The 21,860-nt window shown below is 53.1% G+C and overlaps 1 protein-coding gene across 1 annotated transcript; it reads left to right on the top strand.

Moving 5' to 3' along the window:
* Positions 1-247: 247 nt before the first annotated feature.
* On the top strand, positions 248-21,708 carry PLLP (plasmolipin). Its single transcript, XM_060000871.1, has 4 exons — positions 248-502; positions 16,685-16,858; positions 18,888-19,010; positions 20,122-21,708. The coding sequence occupies exons 1-4, from the start codon at positions 368-370 to the stop codon at positions 20,236-20,238; spliced, it is 549 nt and encodes a 182-aa protein (XP_059856854.1). The 5' UTR covers positions 248-367; the 3' UTR covers positions 20,239-21,708.
* Positions 21,709-21,860: the final 152 nt, after the last annotated feature.

The following is a 21,860-nucleotide window of genomic DNA, read 5'->3' as shown; positions in this document are numbered from 1 at the left end:
GATACTGTCAGCAGGCGGCTTTCCCGGGGAGAGAAACGGGAGGCTATCTAGGCTGGTTCTGGTGGGGCCATCTCATTGACTACGGCCTCAGTTTCCGCGTCAAAGAGATGGCGACTTGGTGTGGCTCCGGGATGGACCGGCGGGCGGTGTGCGAAGGGTTAAAGGGGAGGGTTTCGTGGAGAGGGCGGGGCCGGGATTCCGGCCGCACCTGGCGGCTCCCGACTGCTCGCCCAGACGCCGCACGTAGCCCCGGGAGCCGAATCGCGAGCGCGAGTCTCCTCGGAGGAGCCGCGCAGAAGCCGGCACCCGCCGCGAGGAGGGGCGGCGACGGCGGCGGGAGCAACCTGTGGAGGCGAGCGGAGCCGCCATGGCTGAATTCCCGTCTAAAGTGAGCACGCGGACCAGCAGCCCGGCGCAGGGGGGCAGCGCCGCGGTTTCGGCGCTGCGCCCAGACCTGGGCTTCGTGCGCTCCAGCCTCGGGGCGCTCATGCTGCTGCAGTTGGTGAGCGCGCGCTTGGGGCCTGGGGTCCGGGGCCGGGGGGTGGCGGGGTGTCCCGGGGGGCCAGGAGGGGTCGGGGGCTCTAGAGCTGCCCTTTTTGCTTGCTTCTCGCACACCCCCAACCCAGGTTCACATGCGCCCCGATGCGCCGTGCCTTCCTCGGGGGCGCCTCTAGGACGGACGCCCCCGAGATCACCCTGGAACCCTCTCACCCCGAGACGTCCTAGTTGCCGTCTCTTCGAGCACACACAAGGTGCACCAATGTCAGAGTGCCCACCTCAGCGCCCCATCACTCCCTCCCAAGTGGTCACCAAGAGCTCACCCACAGAAGCTCTCACAAAAGCCACAATCACCGCGCGCCACTCTCTCTCTCTGTTTCCCCGTCTCTGGCTCTCCCTCTGCCAGGACTAAGCCCCCAGCCCTCCAGCACCAGCCTGAGGCAAAGTTCACTCTCATCTGACCCTCTGCCAAGCTCCCAGCGGCTCCCCGTGGCTGCACCCCAGAGCACTCCTCGTCTAACCGAGTGGGCACATCCGGTCCAGCACAGACCCTTCGGCAGGGCCCTATGGGCTCCCGCGCGGGAGCCCGGCCCTTCTGGCTTCCACTGGGTAACCTGCCGGTTTCCGGCCGGTTTGACGGGCCCCTTGGGGCCGAGATACCGCGCCCAACGCTGGGGGAGGGATTTGTGGGAAGCCAGAGGCAGGACACCTCTATATCCAATACCCTTTGTAGACCCCAGCCGAGGCCGATCGATGGGAACACCCCTCCCCCCACACACCAATTTCAGGCTTGAAGGTGTTAGCTTTCTCCCCATGGTACCCTCTGGTGCGAGTCGGGAAGCTGGGGGCTGCCCTGTGGGAGGGGCTTGGTGCGTTTTCAGAGGACTAGGGGGGAATTGGAGGTGGGCCAAGATCCATTTTGCATTAGGGCACCTCCTGCTGTCCCACTGCTGGGTCCTAGCTAGGCTGCCAGGTTTAGGACTGAAGGCAGGGTCCGAGACCAAACCTCCCTTCTTACCGCAGGTGAGCATTCTTCCCTCTGGGCCAGGTGTCTCTTTCAGAATTCCTCAAATCTCTTCCTGTGGGGCCCCTCCCCCACCTCAGCCTCAGACTCTCTCGGAGGTTTAAAATGTAGATCTTGGTCCCCACCCCCGGGAAAAATGTGGAATTGGAATCTCAGTCACTACAGCCCAGAAATCTACATTTTTAACTTCTCTCTGAGCAGTCTGGCAGATTCTTTGTGAAGGGGAGGGGCGGGGCGGGGGAGAGGTCCCGACTGGGGACTAATTTAAATCTGCAGGTAGGAAAAGCCTGTCCGGAGCGCTGCTGAGCGCTAGGCTCCCGGGTGGTTGTGAAGGGTACAGCAGCCAAGCAGGAAGGGAGTCCCAGTCCCAGGGGTGGGAAAGGACAGAGCAGAGGGATGATCAATTCTGAGTCCAGGGAGGCTCATGGAGGACAGGTGACTTTTGAGCAGGGACTTCACTGAAATCTGAGGCCGAGGTAGGGAAAGGGTGTTCAAAGGGCGGGCCACTGTGCGGGGCAAGCCTTGGGGTGGGGAAGTGGAAGGGAAGTGGGGAGAGTAGCCAGCAGGTTGGTTTAGCCAGTGTAGGGGAGGAAGAAATTTTCCTCTACCCGTCTAGTTCTTCCGGCTGGTCTAAGAGTTAAATTGACATGAGAGAGATTAACAGGAGAAAATCAAAGTTTAATCACATGTACACATGGGAAAGACCCAGAAAAACTGAGAAACTCCCCAAATGGCCAAATCCCTCCCCTTAAACACCATCTTCAGCTAAAGACACAAGAGGATGTTGAGGATGGGGAGCCAGTTATGGGAGGTGAGCAGGAAAAGCACAGTAAACAATTGTGATTCAGATGTAAGTCGTTACTTTTTCCAATGATACGTTTCTAGAGATTTGGTCCACCTCTTGGTACCGTGAGGGAGACGCCCTTACAGATGGAGATTTCCCTTACACATGTAAATGTTTCTTACAAAAGGGTAAGAAACCTTGGTTTTCAGTTTTTCCCATGTCTGCTGTTTCTTAGATCAGCAGCTTAAAATTATTATGCCAAGAGATGAATTTTGGGGTGGCAAGTTTTGCTCCCCTACACTGGAGCTGAAGCACTTGTTTCTGGGTGGCCGGAAGCGGAAGGCTTGAATACCTTGCGAGAAGTGGTGACCATGTTCTGTTCACAGCCTTAGGGGCTTTGGAACAGCAGAGGGGTCCCTGCTGGGCTGAGCAGGATGAGGCTGCCTGGTGGGTCCCCAGGGTTAGCTCCCGGTAGACAGGACCTGAGCATCAGCCCCTTTTGCGTTTGAACAATGAAACTTGGAATAAGGGGAACTAGAGGAAGGTCCTGCTGTGCCTGCAAGGACTGGGGTAGCTTCCTGTGGCAGAGGCTTGTGGCTCTGATTTGGGGGTCCCCGTGGGCTGAGCATCTGGGTCCCATCGTGCAAATGTAGACACTGAGCTGTCCATGGAATGCAGGACTGGCCTGGAGAGCTGTGGTGGAGCTTGGCACTTAGACTCCCAGGGACTGAGTGTGAGTGGGATGGCCTCCTTCTGCCCTCCCTGCAGTGCTTTTGGGGCCCGGGGAAAGGGGGACAGGGGTCTCCCTTCAGAGTTCTGAAGACCTGCACCTTTTAGTGCCTTCACCAATTGGCTTGTGGGAGAAGCTGCTTCCTGAACTGTTTCTCTGGCAACGGACAGTTCCACTGGGTCTGAGACAAGGAGGGTTCCACTCAACAGGCGCCCCGTCTTCTGGGAAGCCATCATAGCTCCCATCACTCAGGTGCAAACTAAGCTCCAGGCCTTCTGGCAAGAGCTTCATATTCTCTTATTCTCCACTTTTCAGGTGAGGAAACTGAGGCTTAGGGGTCAGTTCTCTGCCCAAGAGCTCACAGAGTGATAGAGCTGGGATCTAAGCCCTGAGTGGCCTGACTTTTCTGATCCGTGCTCTGTTACCACACTCTTCTGGGCTCCTACTGGGCACTGGGTGTGGTGCTGTTGTGGGAGTGATGGAGACCCCAGGCTCAGGGCCTGCTGTCCAGAAGCTCTTTGTCTGTGAGCTCAAAGGATGAGCTACCTGTGGAGGGATCAGGGAAGGCTGCCTGGAGGAGGCAGTACACGAGAAGGTGAAAGCTAATTCTCCATCAGACCCTTTTGTTTCCCAGGATCTGGTGAAGAGTTCCAGATGTGGGAGGAGGGCGGTGGGAAGGGAAGGAAGAAAGGCCCCAGCTTCTTGAGAAGATGTGTTCTTTGTTTATTTTAGTATTAAATGTGTCCTGAAGAACCAACCTCAGTGTTCACTGATTTATCGCTCCCCCAACCCCATCTAGCTCCAGAAAGAACATGAGATGGAATATGATATCAAGTCACATATGATGGAAGAGTTAACGTAATATATTTTTAAAAGTTGGTGGTGTATGTGTGGGTTGGGTAGGGATTGACTTAAAGAGAGCTAAAAGGAGATCTGGAATCTGTCGCAAGTTTAAGGCTGTCAATTCTTTGTTGAGTTTCCTAGCAGCCTAGGCAAAAAGGGAAACATGAATTTATGCAGAGAGCATCTAAAAATGGAAGCAGGCAAGTTTGATCTAGAGACAGCTCTTGGTCATTAAAAACCTGGAAGCTTTTTTTTTTTTTAATACAGCAGGTTCTTATTAGTTATCTATTTTATACATATTAGTGTATATATGTCAATCCCAATCTCCCAATTCATCACATGTGGGAGGTAGGGTGCTTTGGACGGGAAGGAGAGGAAATTCAGGAAGGGGAACTCATCAGGGGCCAGGGCCACTAGGGAAGGCTTCCTAATGGAAGTGGGCCCTGAAGGGTTTAGTTATGTGGAAGGGGTAGTAAGGAGGTGCAGAGCAGATGAACCTTGGAATACCTCGTATAAAGGCCCAGCAGTCAGAAGGCATCCTTGAGGCTCAGGACATACAAACCATATGAATGGCCTGTGTCGGTAGGGCAGTTGTGTTTGGCACCTTTTATCCTTCCCTCTTGCCCTATCTCCTGGGATTGGGGGTGGTCACATGATTCCCAGTTGGCAGATGAATAAGCAGATCAGAAGCCTCACCTGCCACTTGATCACAGTGATCCGTGGGTGCTGGTGAGAGGATTGGTGGAAGCAGAGAGCCTTGGGTTCAAATCCTGGCTCTGTCATCTTGGGCAAGTTCCCTAATATCCCTGAGCCTCAGTTTCCTTGTCTGTGAAATGGTGATGGTGGGATTGTGAGGAATGTGGAAGCTGATGCCTGCAAAGGGCTTAGCGCTGTATATGTTAGAACGAAGGGCAGTTAGGATTCACAGGGTCATAGAATCCTAGGCCTCTTATACTTGCTCCCAAAGGCCCCTCGGTGTGTCCTCAACATGAGCTTGCATTCTTCCAGGGACAGGGAGCTCAGTCCCTCTAAAGGCTACCTGCTCCATCCTTGTGCACCTGGGAGTGTGAGAAAGTTTTTCCTTGTGGTATTCCTGACTCTCTCCAGCCCCACAAGGCATGGCAGCCCCTTTTCAGGTTGGAGGCAGGGCAGAGGCTGAAAGTCAGCCCTTCAGGTTGGCTAGACAGGGTTGTTGGGATCTGCGAGGTGTGAGCAGAGGTTGGCCATATTGGGATCACAGTGTTGGGGACTCACAGGGTTTTCCATAGCACTGAGTTTCATGGGTTCAGCCTCCTTAGGGCAGCATTCCCCGCCCTGCATGCTACCCACCTTCCTTTCTACTCCACTGTACCCAGCAAAACAATGCCTGTATTGTTAGCTCCGCCTACCCGCCCCACTTTGTGGCTAGGAGAGTGTGGAGTGTTTGGAATCAATTTATAATTATGTAACAATATATGGACACATTATCCTTAAAAAGCAAAAACCTATTACAGGTAAGGCTAAAGTTATTCTTGGATCCCCTACCCCTCTCCCCAAGGGAACTGCTGTGTTGGGGTGTTTCTAGTTCTTTTTCCTGTGCATTTTAAAAAACATTGATGGTTTTATTCTGTATCCTTTGTTCGGTTGCTTTTCTTACACCCAGGGCACCTGCATCTCTTCATGTTATGCAGAGCTGTCTGCCTCCTTCCTGTTTCGGGCTATCCCAGGATGTCACGGTAGGGCCCGAGCTCATTTAGCCATTTCTCTATTGATGGGCCTGTTTTTATTCTTTGAAAAATTTATACAGACATACGGCAAAAATGTTCCAGCAGTCCAAAGCGTTATCAATGAAAATGTAATCTCTCATCCCAGTCGGGACACTCCTCCCATCCCCATCCCCCGCCCTTGCCCGAGGCATCATGGGTGTGGCATTCCAGGGTGAGTCAGTGCAGTTATTTCTACACATGACCCCTATCAAAACACAGGTAGGCGCACTCTGCCTGTGCCCCGCCATGCTTTTACCCCCTTGGCAATACACCTAGGGATGTTCTGTATCATTGCACATAGAGCTACACGTATCTTTCTCTTTTTAATCTTTTATTTCCTTAATTTCTTTAATAGGTAATGTATTTACAACAGTCTAGAATAAGACAGAGTGGGAAAGAACACAGTGAAAAATCTCTGTCCCCTTTGGTTAGAGTTGACCTCCCCCATGCCCATTCTTCTCCGTTTCCTGTGTAGCATTTTAGGCTTTCTTTAAGGAGATCTGCAAATGTGGCTATAGGTCCCCACCTCTCCCCACTTTACTCCAGGGCTGTAGGCTATACACATCCTTCTGCACTTTTCCTTTTTCACTTAAAAGTGTGTCATGGAGGTCCTTTCGTCTCAGTACCTGAAGCGTGATCGCTTCTCTTGTGGCTTCTGTAGCAGCCCATCCCGCAGCTGTGGTGCGAGTTGTGTGGCCCGTCCCTTTGTTGACAGACACTTGGGTTTCCACTCTTGCTGTTCCACACTGTCACGGTGAATGATCTTGCCCAAGCCACTGGGCGCATCTGTATGGTACATTTCTGGAAGGGGGACCGCTGGCTCAGGTTATGTGTGTTAGTGATTTTGTTAGAGATTGTCAGATGCCCTCCATAGGGGTCACATTTGTGCCCCTCAGTGAGCCTTCTCGTAGAGTGCCTGTTCCCTACAGCTCCCATCTGACAGGCGAAATGGCAGGTCAAGGTAGCATTGTTTTGCATTTCTCTTATGAGTTAGGTTAAAGAACCTCACTTTTAAAAATATGTTTAAGAGCCATTTGCATTTCCTTGTATGTTTGCTTCTTTCCACATTCTATTAAGTTGTTGGTCTTTGCCCTGTCAATTGCTAGGAGTGCTAGATGATTTGCAAATATTTTTTCCCTAGTTTGTTTTTTGACTTTGCTCAGGGTATTTTTTTTGTTTGTTTTTTTATGGTGTTTTTTGTTTGCTTGTTTGTCTTGTTTTGTTTTTGGTCAGAAAGACTTATTTTTATGTTGCCGAATTTCTTGTTTTCTTTCCTTTTTTCTTTCTGGCTTCTGGAAACTGTGTCAGAGTTAGGACTTTCCCACTTCCAGGTAATAAAGAAAGTCTCCCATGTAGGGCTTGGAAAGTGTTGTATCATCCACAGTCAATCACAGTCCTGGAAGATTGCTGGAGGAGACAGCCTCATCTGGGTGCTAAAGTGTCTTTAGTGCCTTCCCAACACTTTTTAAATTTAAAACTGGAGCTCTGGATCCTGGGAAGACAACTGTATCTATCTGGGATGTATTAATATTGTTAATTTTTGTTGTATTTAATTTTATAGTTAGCTTCTATTGTGGTAGATAATGCAGGTTTTCTACTTTTTAGTGATTTAAAAGTTTCTTCTTAAAATTCTTATTTGATAAATCCACATTCATCAATGAGGACTAGTTAAATAAATTATGATACATTTATGCAGTGGCATACGATACAGTTAGTAAAAAGATAACTTCTTACCCCTCAACGAAAACAATAAGGCAGCTCTGTATGTGTGTAATGATGGACAATCTCCAGGCTGTATGGTTAAGTGCAAAATGCAAGGTGAAAACCTGTGTGTGTAGAATACTGTCGTTTGTCTGGGAGAAATACACACAGGCTATATAAATATACACACTCGCCTATCTGAAGTGTATGTGTGTGCATGCATGCCTAGGTAGTCTTTGGCAAGACACTTGAGAAATCACTCTTGGTTGCCCCCAGGGAAGAAATTGAGTATCAGGGGAAGAGGGAGACATGCTAAAAGCACCATTTTGTTACCTATCATGTCATATATATCATGCATTTTAAAAATAGAATAACTTATCAAAAAAATCTTTCAAATAAATGAAAATAGTGGGTAAAACAATAGGACAGGTCATTTATGGGTGCAGCAAAAGCTATGAAGATGGCACTCGAAGTCTCCCTCAGGCCCAAAGAGGGGAAAGCTCCCAGGATCACAGAGCAGCAAGCAATGGCTTTGAGTTCAGCGTTACTGGCTGGGTGACCTTTTCTTAACCATCTGTAAGTGGAAAGAGGTAAGGGCTGCAGAGCTGTCCACGTGTGGTGGATGCTCTCAGTTTCTGTTGGAGTATCAGGGCCAGGTGTTGGTTACTCCTTATCAGCTGGTGAGTTGTTTGTGGTGGAACTCAGTGAGGATTATGCCCTGATTTCCTGCTCTTAGATGGTCTGAGGGAGCTGCAGGGGGTCCTGCCCTGGTCCCCATGGCGATTTGGAACCTGAGCGTTGGGGGAGAGCCTGTTTTCCTTGGCAGTCCAGTGAGCCCAGCCCTGGATATAAACTGGTCCTTTGCTGTTGGGCTGAGTTGGCCCCTCCTGTTTGCCCAAGGGGTGGGAGGACAGGGTGGTACCACAGGGTCTCACGGAGACGTGAGAGCAGGAAGGCCGGGGCTGAAGGTCTGGCAGGGCCCAGTTGCTAGGGAACAGACCTGGGGCTGTTCTGGGATGTTTGAGCTTCAGTTAGGAGCGGAGAGGTCAGATACCAGATGATCTGCCAGCCTGTATGAGATTAGCCAGATGGGATCACTTGTCTGTCCTCGAAGTTTAGATGGGGTAGGGCTTGCTCAGTGTCACCCCAAACATTAGTGACAGAGTCAGGACTAGAGCTAGTGTCTGAGGAAGGAAGTCCAGGGAATAAGGAAGACCCTCACTTTAGGTGCCCCTCCCCCCAGCCCTGTTCCTCAGCAGGTAGAGAGGCCAGGCCTCATGGGGCTAATGAAGTTCATATGCTCCCAGCAGCCAGCTCTCTCTGGAGGTCTGACAGCCTCCCAGCAGCCAGCTCTCTCTGGAGGTCTGACAGCCTCCCAGCAGCCAGCTCTCTCTGGAGGTCTGACAGCCGGACGGGGACCCGCCTGGGGTGCTGAGAACATAAGATTCTGTCATCCCTCTCCACCCAGGGTTCAAGGACTGCCCCTGCCCCTTCTCTGCTTCCGCCTCTGGGGCAGTGATGCTCCCTGCAAACAAATTAGTCTCCAGGGAGTGTCCCTACCTCCTGGAATTTGGAGTTCTGTCCTCTTCTGGGCGTCTCTATCTACTGGGTCACAGAACTGTCCCCACCCTTACAGTGCATGACCTTGGGCCACGTCCATCTCTTCCGAGAGCTTTGCTTTCCTCATCTGTGAAATGGGCCAAGTGCTACTTGAGAGAGTTGGGCTTCCTGGGAGTGAAGCGCTGACGGGGGCTGGATTTGGACTTGACCTGGGCTTTCAAGGGGACTAAGGCCTTCCTGGGAAAGCTCTGTGTCGCCGTAAGGGTCTTAGTGCTGGGGAGGCACCGGTGACTTTCTGGGGAGGACCAGGAGACCCCCAAGGGAGGAAGGTGAGCAGGTCTTAATTCCTGGAACCTCACCCAGGGGGTGCGTTGCTGCTGGCTCTGGGAGCCAGGGAAGGCCTCGCGGATGCCTTGGGGATGCGTCTCTGTCGAGGGAACCTGCTTAGTCTCTGGCCCCAGAGTGCAGAGTGGGAACCAGCAAGGGGGTAGGCAGGAGGCAGCTTGAGCTTCATGTTGGGAAGATTTTTCTAGAACCCTGAGAGAGACCCCAAAGGAAGAGTGGTGGCAGTGGGCTCCTTGACGTGCAGCCCCTCATGAGGGGCTCTGGGGGCGGCGGGGCCATGGGGGCAGAAGTCTCTTTCATCTCTAGCTCTGAGACTCGGGGACTCAGGAATAACAAGCAGTGTGATAAAGGCTGCATTTGGAAAGCCCTGGAGGTGAACCAGGCCCTGAGCCAGTGTTCCCATCCTCCTCCTCCTCCATGGCAGCCCAGGCTGGGAGCGGGGTGCTCGTGGGTGGGGACCCTGGTTGCCTGGCTCCCCGCTGCACTTCCGGGGCCTATAACAGTGCCTGGCAGAGAGCGGGCCCTCGGGAGAGTTTGTTCAATGACTCGATTTGGTAACTCACGTGCCTGCTTTTCAGGTAACAAAAGGGAGGCTTGGCCGAGTTAAATACCACCCGGGACCGGGTCACTTGGCTCGGGCTGGGTTCTGAATGCCCTCGCACCTCCTGTAGAGCTGGGGTGTGATGGCCTAGGATTCTCGAAGGCTCGTAGTGTACAGAGCGGGAATTCCAAGGAGCCTTTCCCTAGAGCCCAGCCCCTCTGCACAGGGAGGAAGGAGGTGGTGTGTGGAGTTGTTGTGGCCACGCAGGCACCCGGAGCCTCTGTCCCCTGCGCCTTTGTCTCCTGGGACACAATGGGTGGCTTTTTGTCCCCATAAAGTCCCTTTCACTGTAGGGAGAAGGGCCAGGGCGGGGGTGGAGTATGGGCCTGGTCAGGCCAAGTTCTGAGTGTCCTCAGCTGCCCAGATGTGTCCCTGTGAGGGGGAACCCCGGGAAGGGTTCACGTGGTCCCCTGGGCCGCAGTTTTCTGGATGGTGCAGTGGGGAGAAGGGAGTCCTGGTGGCTCTTGGATGGGCCCTGCCCTCAGATTGTTTCTAAAACATTTGGTTTCATCGCCAATGTTTGAAAAGCTGAAGATTTCACGTAGATATTCGGATTTCTAACGTCTCCTGGAAAATCAGAAGTTCTTGGGACTGCCCTGGTGGTCCGGTGGTTAAGACTCTGAGCTTCCAGTACAGGGGGCATGTGTTCAATCCCTGGCTGGGGAACTAAGTTCTGGCAGGCTGCTCTCAGCTCCACAGACCTCCCCGGGCCACCTTAGTCACTTCTGTGACCTGTGTGCCTTGACGGCTGCTGAGTTTAAAACCCTAACGTCAGCCTCCAGGCACTGAGGTTTTGTCCCCCGCATGGACGCTGCGCTGTGGGGTTTACTCCCTCTAAGCTGTCAAACAGCCCTCCTAGCCACTCACAACTTCTACAACTTTTCACTTTTTCCTTTACAGTATTTTACTTGCATGACACACCTATGAGGTGACCAGGAGAGGTGTACTTGTCCAACCGCCTCACGTGTCAGATGAAGAAACAAACCAGAAAGGTTAGGTGCCTCTTCTAAGACCACGCCAAATCTACAAGGGTCTAACTCAGCCCAGGAGGTGGAGAGGATTAAAAGGAGAGTTGGCGTGACCATCTTTGGGCGGGAGAGGAGTTAGCCAAGTGCTCATGGGATTGGTGGAGTCCCTCCAGTAAGTACAAGGGAGGGAAGGCTGTGGGCCCCCCTGGAGGAGCCCTGTGTTGAGGAGTGTCAGGCCTCAGACTTAGGGGATCCTTGGAGAACACTGAGCAGACCTCCCTGCTCCCATTGTACAGGGGGGAAGACTGAGGTCTAAAGGGGTGAAGTGTTCTGCCCAGGGACCCTTAGCCTGTGAGGAGTGGAGGGAGAGTAGCTGCAAGAGGTGTCCTGGGGGGTGGCTGGACTGGGTTCTGCTCCCTACCACCTGTGCACCGCCCTTTCTTTGGATAAGCCCAGCTGCCTTATCTGGAAGGTGGGCGGGGCCCCACTGGCTGAGGACCCTTATCTGCCAGGAACTGTGCCTGGTGCTTATTAGATGCATTATTTTTCCAAGGCCTCACACCCCTAGGAACTGCACACACTATTACTACTACAGGAAACCAGCCACAGAGAATGGATCGGGAAACCCATGTTCTAACCTCTCAGAGTGATAACATTAGAGCACGGAGAGTGTTAAGCCTATGTTGGGCATTGGTCTAAGTACCTTACATATATTACTTCATTTACATCTACCCTGTGAGGTAGGCACATTTTGAATATAAGGACACTGAGGCACAGAGTGGTTCAGCAACTTGCCCGAGGTCACACAGCTAGTAAGTTGGCAGGGCCAGAGCTTGAACCCAGGGAGTTAGTAGACCACCTTTCCATTAGAGTTAATGCCAACATCCCCCAGTTAAATCAGATCATAACAGCCATTCGTAGACTCAAAGAGTAGCTAAGAAAGATGTATTCGTTTCCTACAGCTGCCATAACAAAATGCCACAAACTAGGTCGCCTAAAAAACATAACAAGGGGCTTCCCTGGTGGCGCAGTGGTTGAGAGTCCGCTTGCCGATGCAGGGGACACGGGTTCGTGCCCTGGTCTGGGAAGATCCCACATGCTGCGAAGCGGCTGGGCCCGTGAGCCTGTGCTTTGCAACGGGAGAGGCCACAACAGTGAGAGGCCCACGTACCGCAAAAAAAAAAAAACACACAAAAAAAACCCCACCAAAAAACAGAGGGACTTCCTTGGCGGTCCAGTGGTTAAAGACTCCATGCTTCCACTGCAGGGGGGCATGGGTTTGATCTCATGTAAGATCCCACATGCCACGTGGTGTGGCTAAAAATAAAACAAGAATTTATTGTCTCACAGTATTAGAAGTTCAAAATCAAGGTGCTGGCAAGGTTGGTTCCTTCTGGAGGCTCTGAAGGAGAGTCTGTTCCATGCCTCTCTCCTAGCTTCTGGTGGTTGCCAGCAATCCTTTGTGTTCCTTGGCTTGGAGACACGTCACTCTAATCTCTGCCTCCATCTTCACATGGTGTTCTCCCTCTGTGTCTCTTTGTCCAGTTTCCCTCTTATAAGAACTCCAGTCCCTGGATTGGGGCCCACCCTAACTGAGGAATGCCTCTTGGTCAGGCATTTGTGACTAATCCCTCTCCTCTCTGGCCCTGCAGTTGCTTTTAACAAAAATATCTCTGTTATCCAGTCGTTGAGAAATTTTTGTTTGGAGGTGCAAAGGTCCTGGGGCATGTGTGAATGAGACCTTTTTTTTTCTTATATTTCTTGAATGTGACCTTTTTGACAGCCATCATTTAAAGAGAAAACCCCTAATCAGAAATCTTTAGGTTTTCAGGAAGACAGGGTTTGTTTGTTTTTTTCCTTCAAGATTTCCAGACCTTTCTCTTTGTTTATCTGCAGTGCATGCCTGAGGAGGTGTTGCTGGGGCCTCAGAGAGTTTGGAAGGACCGAGGGGATGAGGTTTGGTTCTGTGTATGTATGTGTATTTGTGTGTGTCTGTCTTTAAGAGTAAGACACACAGATACATGTGTAGACCCCCATGGAGAAACATGGGGACAGATGAACACGTAGGCAAGAGACAGGGACCCCCGGAGGTAAAGGCACAGAGTTCTGTTCTTCGCCACATGGCTCCCTCCCTTCACCTCTCGCATGCTCGCATGTCCTAGTGAGATCTTTCTTGGGCTTCTTATCCTTCTCAGCTGGATTTTTCCCCCACAGCACATATCCTGCGTTTCCCTCATGTATTGGGTTTTTATCTGCTACCCGCCCCGCTGTCCCCCGCCAGGAGAGCAGGGCTTTTCATGTTTTGGCTCACACACACAGTGGTAGGTGCTCAACAGATATTTGTTGAATGAGTGAACCCAGAGGGATGCACACGGCAAGGCCTGTGGTCAGAGAGGGTGTCAGAATTGCACGAGGGCCTGGGTGAAGCCCTGTGTGCAGGTGGCAGAGGTGGGGCCTCCTGCCTTGCTCTCCACCCTCGTCACCCTACTGCCCTCCCCCTGCACAGTGGGGTTTACTGTTCTGTACTGGACTATAAGACAAGTCCTCTGGCCTCTTCCAGCTAGACGGTGGGTCCACAGCAGGAGGGAGGGGTCCAGCAGCTCCTGCAGCTTCTGGAGATGAGGCCTGGGCCCAGCTCCCCATGCAGGGCCACCCCGGCCAGCAGAGGGTCAACACGTGTAGGGGTGCCCTGTCCTGGGCTGGGGCACTTCCTGTAGATTCTTGGGGCTGGGGTGAGGGGACGGGAAAAACCAGTCTGTCTGGTTGAGGTGGGGGAGGGCAGAAACCAAGGCGGCTCCCTGGGCAGCAAGGCCAGAAGGAACCAGAAATTCCCACTGCTTATGCAGCAGCTTTGTCTCTCAGGCTGCGCTTGCTGATCCGGAAATCAGGGCTGGGCAGGAGGGCGAGGCAGAGACCAGAGAGCCTGGATGCCTGCGGGGCCTGCCCCCTCGGAGCCAGCGAAGTGTCCTCATTTTTTATACATCACTAAGTAACTCTCAGTAGCCCAGGGTCCAGAGAACGACAGATCTGGGTTCAAATCCTGCCCTGCCCTTTCCCCACGGGTGGCCGTAGATGACTCATTTTCCTCTGAGCTCCTGTTTGGAAAATGGGGATAACACATAATACTGACTAATGAGAGGGTTTGGGGAAGTCAGTGAAATAAAAGGGAAGGTGCTTACCTGCGGCCTGGCACACAGCTGGAGGGCGTTATGTGGTTATCGTGACCAAGCCCATGAGTAATACACCAACAATTGATAAGTGTACGTTAGTGTAAACCCAGATCGATCCTTTCTTGATTTTTCAGTTCACCGCATTTTCTAACTTCCTTTCAGATAGTTGGAACCAGGCAACACGATGGCATGGAGGCCTGTAAGGACCCTGCTTTAAGTGAGGAGATAATTGTCTGCCCCTGACGCTCAGTCCTCCCCTGGGAGGGTCCTGCGTCCTGCTTTGGGAGTGTCTGTCCTCCTTTGTAACAGTGACCCTCCCCCAGCCCTGGGGGCTCTTGCCCACCGATGTGTCTGTTTCAGGCAGGGTGTCCTAAGGTTGGGTGGTTGGGGGGCTGTGCTGAGACACCCGCACTCTGGGTCCTCATGGGTCAGGGCTGTGCCCCCAGCGGTGTGACTGCCCTCAAGGCCCTGTTACCTGTCCCACCTTCCTCGCCTGCAAACTGGGCCCCATGGGCCACCCAGCCTGTTGGTGGTGGCTAGAGGAGAGCACTAGAGGCTAGAGGTAGGGCAGGGGAGGCTGGCAGGGTGCAGTGTGGGGTGGGCGTCCCTGGAGTCTCACCCCCCCACCCCGGAACGGGAGGAGGAGCAGGTGCAAAAATCTGGAGAGAGGGGGGAGTGGGCGCTTTCCCGAGTCTCCCACTCCCACCCCTGGGTGGAGGGAGGCAGGGCTGGGAGCACATTCACCGATTCACCCCTGCGTCCTCCTGTGACACACAGCACCTGTCGGGGGCAGGGGTCTGACCTCTGTTTCCTGGATAAGGAAACAGAGGCCAGTTACCTCTTGAGCATGTGTTTATCGAGCAGGTCTATGCGCCAGGCACTGCCGGGCACTGGAGACACAGCGATGACCAAAGAAGGATTCCTCGGGGGCCTGCGTTCTAGCAGGCGGACGCGAGTTGCCCTGGTGAGCCGCACAGAGCGGGAAGGCACTTGCCTGGTGTCCCATAGCCCAGGCAGGATGAAATCCCAGCTCCTGACTCCTAAGCCCAGGGCTCCACCTCTCACTTCCAGGTGGTGGGGAGAAAGGAAAGTCGTCACAGGGGCTGCTGGATGCCCGGCCTCAGCTAGGCTTATTCCTGCCCTGACCCCACAGGTGTAGGGAGATCGATACAGAAACTTCCCTTTTGGTCCTTGGCAGGGGTGCTTCGGTGGGGTGCCTGGCAGGCACCCATTCTGGCTGCTCTGGGGTGAGTGACAGCTCTCCCGTGTCTGGTCTAGGAGCTTGTGGCGGGGGGACTTTCTATCCCCCAAACCAGCAGCAGAGGTGGGTTTCGCTCCTGAGCCACTTCCCTGTGATCCAACTGATGGTTGGCTCATCCTTGAGACGGTGGCAAGGTCACTGGGAGCCTTGGTGTCACACACTGTCCATGGGAAGAAGAGTGACAGCTTTCTCTGTGTCTTCATCAGCAAAGCAGCCTTTCTCCACAGCCCCCCAGTTGATCCTCCCTCCCTCAGCGGCCAGTCCCGAGGCCTGCTGCCGGCCAGGGATTCTGGAGAATGCCCTTGTGGTGAAGGAGGACGTGCTGGCCTGTGGGGTCTCAGCCAGCAGGGAAGGGGCCAGGAGAGGCTTGGGGGAGGCTAGGATGGCCACAAGTGAGGTACCACCCTGCCAAGTTCCCCATGAGGTCATGAGGGGTTCAGCCAACCTACCTGTGTAAAATTCCCTGCAGCACAGCGTCCCCAGCTGGAATTGTTCGTTTATGTATACAAACCCCGATGGGTCCTGAACCTATGAGGTAGGTATGCTCTTTATACTCATGTGACAGGTGATGTGTCCAGAGCACAGAGTGGTTGTGAGCTTACCCAGTGTCACACAGCTGGTAAGGGGAATGCGTTTTAAATCAGGCACTTGGCTCCGGAGGCCATGCTGTCAGCCGCTACACACACTACAGGGATGTTGGGGCTCACCCTGCCACATAGGAATGGCGTGATAGGTCCTTTTGCTTTTCTGAGGCCCAGTTTCACCTGTAAGGTGGGGATGGTAACACCTGTATTGAGGCGCAATTAGGAGAGTCGGAGAAGCTGGGGGTGGAAGGGGCTTGGTAGGGCACCAGGCAGAGGTCACCGTACCTCTGGGACTCTGTGCTTGTGTGTCCCTCCTTCAGGGATGTGCTGGTGACTTCATCTTTCTTTCAGAGCCTTTTACTAAGTTCCTGACCAAGCTCGGGTCCTGTACTGGGTGCTGAGATGCACCTATGAATGGGACAGTCATTGTCTTGCCCGTGGGGAACTGGGCAAGCTTGGGACACCACCCCTCCGGGGCTGCAGGGGTCTCACCCTGGAGGCAGCAGGGTGGAAGGCACTGCTGCTGTGGCTTCCAGTCTGGGGAAGGAAATAGAATTACAGTCTTGGGTGGTGGGTGCCTGGGGGGCCATGTGAGCACAGAAGAGAGTTCTGGAACCCAGACTGGAGGAGCAGGGAAGGTGCCCTGGAGCACATAACATTTTAGCTGAGATCTGAAAGGAGTACGTTACCAGGCAAGGGCTTGGTATGTATTGGTATGCAGTAGGAGCCAAATAAATTTTTCTTGGGCAAATGAGAAATGTGTCCTGCAGAGGGCGCCCCATGGCAAAGGCCTGGAAGCCTCTGGTCTGTGGCCTCCAGCCTGAGCGCTGGGGGCTCTGGGAGACGCTGGCCCTGTCTCGCTCCCTCCAGGTGCTGGGGCTGCTGGTGTGGGCCCTGATTGCCGACACCTCGTACCACCTGTACCCGGCCTATGGCTGGGTGATGTTTGTCGCTGTCTTCCTCTGGCTGGTGACAATCGTCTTCTTCATCCTCTACCTGTTTCAGCTGCACATGAAGCTATACATGGTGCCTTGGCCGCTGGTGGTGAGTCTGGGTAGGAACCCTGGGGGTGGGTCCAGGGTGACCCCTCTGCCTCTGGGTGTAGCTGTGACAATGCAGCCTTCCCTAAATGAGAAGTGGCAGGTGGGGGTTGGCTGAAGTCCTCGCTGGCCTGTAGCTCTGGGTCGGGGAGGGAGGATTGGTGGTTCAGGTGTCCAGTTTTTCTGAGCACTGAGAGCCATGAATCCAGGAGAACTTAGGCTTGACTTTCTCCCACGAAGGGAGTAGAAGTGAGGGGCTGTTGAATGGAGAGACTGGAGGCCATTTGGGATCTTGAAAGTATTTTTCCTTTTGGGGGGCAGTGGGGATTTGAATCTGTGGGTTCTGACTGGCAGCCCTGGGCCTGGAGGTTGGGCTGAGCTGGCAGGAATCACCGAGGCTGGGCCCGGTGTGTGCAGGGCTCAACGTGCCATCTCACCCCCCGCACCCCGCTGTCTGCAGGGTGAGGCCCCTGCAGCCTGGCAGAGGATGGTGTCCCGGGTTGCCCGGGTCAGTCTCCTTAGGACACAGAGCTGTGAGTGTCCATAGGAAGTACCCTGGCCAGACACAGAGAAAGCTGCTAGGGCTTTTTTCTCTGACCCGGAAAACCCCTGCAGCTGGGGTCTGAGGCTTTCAGTGAGCAGAGAGAGGCAAGAGAGGCACATGATTGTAAGACAAGCAAAGCTGGGACTAGGCAGCATTGTTTGCAATTCAATGACTTTTGAAGCTGAGGAAACGTGAGTCATCCTCAAGACAGACCGTGTTTGTTAGATCTTGACATCACTGGCAGGAGCCAGGTGGTGTTTGCGGCGGGCACTGGGCTTGGAGGGAAGATCCTGGCATGAGGAGGGGGCGGCCTGACTTCCTGGCTAGGGTCCAGCCCCTGCCTCGTGTCCTAGGAGCCTTGAAGAAAGACATCCCCGGAGATGGAGGGGCCTTGGTGTCTCTTAGCACAGATCTGGGGCCCAGCCACAGCTGCTGATGGAAGGAGGCTCCTTTCCCAGGCCATGATGGCAAGGCAGTGTCTCACCCTCCTAGAGGAGGCTGAATTATGATTGCCAAATTGGGCTTTTCTGGGATAGGGGCTACAAGCCCCCTTCCGGGCACAGGTAAGAGGCGTGGGTCAAATAGGTCAGGAGGGGTTCTGAAGAACCCGCACCCATCTGTCCATAGGAAGCCGCCTCTACTCAGCTCTGTTGTTAGTGGGAGTGCAAGTGCCAAATCTTGATATTTTAAGATTGAAAGTTTTATATGCAATCTTAAAGTTTTCGTATGAAATCAAATTTAAAACGTAATATTTTTAAAAAATCTATGGGATGAGCCAAACATGCCTGAGGGCCACCAGTTTGCGATCTCTGCTAAGTGTCAACTGGCTCCGGGGGCCAAGCGCTGGGGGAATGGGACCTGGGCCTGGTTGTCAGCCCAGGACCCTTCCTTGCCAGCCTGGCTTAGGGGTCCTCACCCTGGCATTTGACATGGGGCCTAGAGCCTAGGATGTGGCCGAAAGGCAGACATAGGTTCTTCCCACTGAGGGCAGAGAGGGACGTGAGGCACCACCACCCACGCCCCCGCCGCACGGGTCAGCCTCAGAGCCAAGTCCTCGGACAACAGGGAGGGCCGGGCCTGGCTGGGAGCCAACACAAGCAGGCCCCGGGTTCAGCTGGTGCACTCAGAGACAGGCTTGGTTTGGTCTCTTGCCATCAGGAATGGGTTTTGCCTTGTGGAACTGTTGCTGTCCTGACCAGGTCACTTTAGCAGCCCCTCCACAACCCGCCCGCCCCCCCCCCCCCCCCCCCCCCCGCCATCTCTCAGCCTTCGGTATGTCTACGTTCCCTGCTCATATGGCCTCCAGGCTGACCCTGTGTAGACTGCTGTCTCTTGAGGCCTTCTTAGAGGGAAAGACCCACGTGTCTCCATCCTTGAGCCCCAGCCCCTGTTCTGGCTACTAAAGGGATGTGCTCGTGGGGACCAGGAGGTTCCACAGTTACCGGAAGTGTCTCACGTCTTAAGACTTCTCTCCCCCACCTACCCCCAGTTAATGATATTTAATGTGGGCGCCACCGTTCTCTACATCACGGCCTTCATCACCTGCTCTGCTTCGGTTGAACTGACGTCCCTGAAGGGCACCCGGCAGTACAACCAGCGTGCAGCTGCCTCCGTGAGTATGGTTCCCTGGGGCACCCTCGGCAGTGACAGGGGAGACGGGCCAAAGCAAGGTCTGGGCCCCTGGACTCTCACTGCTCCCTGGTCCCAGGCCAGGCACCTGCCACGTGCTGAATTACCCTCCTCTCAGTGGGCTCAGTTTTCCATAATTAACAGCAAAACCCCGAGGAACCAGAATGCTTGGGAAATACCTGGGTGGCACAAATGAAGTTTGGGTTAATGCTGCTGTAAATCAGTCGTGCTGCAATGATTTGGGGTCATAGGTCCCCTTGGAGAATCTGTTGAAAGCGCTCTATCCTCCCCCCTGGAGAAAGGCACGCACAAAAACCTTTCGGTTTAAACCATCTGGGAGATCCTCAGGCTCTCCCATGCAGCTCAAACTCGGGCTCCACGTCAGGTAGCCAGTGAAGTATGAGTGAGCACGCCTCACCCACGAGCCCCTGCAGGCACTTCCTCACTGTCCTTCCACTCCCTCAGTGGGGAGGGGGACAGGGACTGCCAGTCCTTTCGACAGACCAGGAAACTGAGGCTAAGAGAGGTGAAGGGACACCACTAAACTGAGTCCTGGGTAGGGCGGGAGTTAGACCAGGACTTGGGTCTCCTCATTCTTTCTGGTGAGGATGGTTTTGAAATCTGTGAACTCAGTCACCAGGATAGAGACATGGAAATTCTGAACGTGGCCTTAGGTGCTAGTGTAGGGATACCTATGAATTGATTCCAGAAAAACTCCTAGGGTAGCTGAACATTGCCTTTTTAAAACTAAATCCCTGAAATGTGTCTATAAAGTAGCTCCTACCCCTTGGTGACTCTTAGCACACTGTCCAGTTATCCCTCAATCTAAGACACACCTGGCTTGTGTGGTTAATGGTTCCCCACTAGAATATAAAGTTGGCACCCCAGAACCTGGTACCCATCAGCCCCCACGGTGGTTAAATGGGTGTATGGTTAAGGAGGAGGTGGTGTGGCTCCAGAGCAGCTCATTCTGGTTGAGGGGCCCCGGGTTTCACTGTCTGCATCTACCTTCCTGGTGCTTGTATCACTGTCATAGCCCCCAGCCCCGTGTGCCGTGCTGCAGACAGACTCACCTCTGCTGTCTTCTCTTTCAGTTCTTTTCGTGTTTAGTGATGATTGCCTATGGAGTGAGCGCTTTCTTCAGCTTCCAGGCCTGGCGAGGAGTAGGCAGCAATGCAGCCACCAGTCAGATGGCTGGCGGCTATGCCTAAACCATTGGTGCCATGGGCCACCCTGGGCCTGAAGGCTGTAGCCTGGTCCCTGTGCAGGTGGCCCTGCAAGCCCGAAGCCTGAGCCCTGCATGGAGTCAGCCCGGAAGGGACTACACTTGCTCTTCTCTGCTCATCAGACTCCTTGGGCTCACCCCACACTCCCAAGGAATCAGGATCCTTCCTCTGGCAGGCGCATGGGCTGGAAGAGAGGCCAACAGCCAAGACCTCTCCATCCTCCATATTCAGCAGAAGGTGATGGGGGATACAGGACTCTCTCTGCTTTGTCTTTAGGACTTCGGTGTCCAAGGCTGGGAGCCAGCCTTCTCATTGGCACTAAATACACTAACAATGACTCCAGACTTGCAGCCCACCATAGAATATGCCTAACAAGCAACAATTATTTATCTCTGTTTTTGTTCTGGGAAGCTGAGCAAATTCATGAAACCGTTCTGATTCCTTAAAACATAATCCTGGCCTGACCCTCCGCCAAGCTAGCACGTCACTTGTAGGGAAACATGTCGAAAGAGGGTTATGATGCTGACAGCATGGTCTTCCTTTCCTACATTTCAGACATACCAGTTATTTTAAACAAATCAGTTTTAAGTGACTTCTCAATGATGAAAAGCTTATCCAGGTTTCCCTCCCTTTCCCAAGCCTTGTTTGTAGTTTTCCCTTTGGGAAAAGCTAACATCAATGCCGACTGCCTCCTTGACACTGTTAATCAGGCACCTGGGACATGAGGGAGGGAGGGAGGTAAAGCAAGGCCTTGCTAGTGAGTTGTCCTGTGCTTGGTGGCGACTTTGTTGTTTTTGTTTTTTTACAAAAATAAAGATGAAAGAACTTATTTGGAAAAGATGTTGGGGAATCACGGTTATAGATGCTTATAAACTCCAGGTAGCTGCAGCATAAGTCAGTACAGTCAGCCCTCCATATCCGTGAGTTTCACATCTGAGGATTCAACCAATCAGTTGATATGCAGGGTCAGCTGTATTCAAAATACTCGCCATTTTACATAAGGGACTTGAGCACAGATGCTCAAGTCCCTTAAACATCTGTGGGTTTTGGTATCCCCAGCGGTCCTGGAACCAGTGCCCCACGGATACCAAGGGACAACCGTACAAAGGTTCCAAATGCCTATTTAAAGGCAGTTCCAGTCCTGGAGTCACTCAGCACCACCAGCCACTTCTTTGACCTGAGGTAGGATGACCAACTTCCTGCCTGCTTTGCTGGGACAGCCCCGTTTATGCCGCTTGTCATGGCATAAATTTAATAGCACCCCTTTTTATTCTGAAAAGGGTCTCAGTTTAACAGTAAATCATTTAGTCATCTTGATGAACTTAAGATTGCCATAATGTCGCCTACCTTGACAGTTTGTGAAGTTCAGAGATCAGATAATCCAAGTGCCTGATGCGCGGAGCTGCTACAGACAGTAGAGAGAGGGGAGAGCAGCAAAGAGGGGGAGTCCTTCTGAACTTATTTTCCCACCACAGCGCAACATGCTCTGAATAATGAGCCACAGGCATTTCTGGGCACCCCTTGGTCCTGTCTTAAAAAACTGGGAACAATTAAAATGTAACTAGATTCAAACAGTTGCAGATGAGCTGCTCCATTGCGAAGGGTGG

This window comes from Delphinus delphis, chromosome 20, assembly GCF_949987515.2.
Source record: "Delphinus delphis chromosome 20, mDelDel1.2, whole genome shotgun sequence".
NCBI classification, from domain to species: Eukaryota; Metazoa; Chordata; class Mammalia; order Artiodactyla; family Delphinidae; genus Delphinus; species Delphinus delphis.
This window is presented reverse-complemented; position numbering and strand designations above follow the sequence as displayed.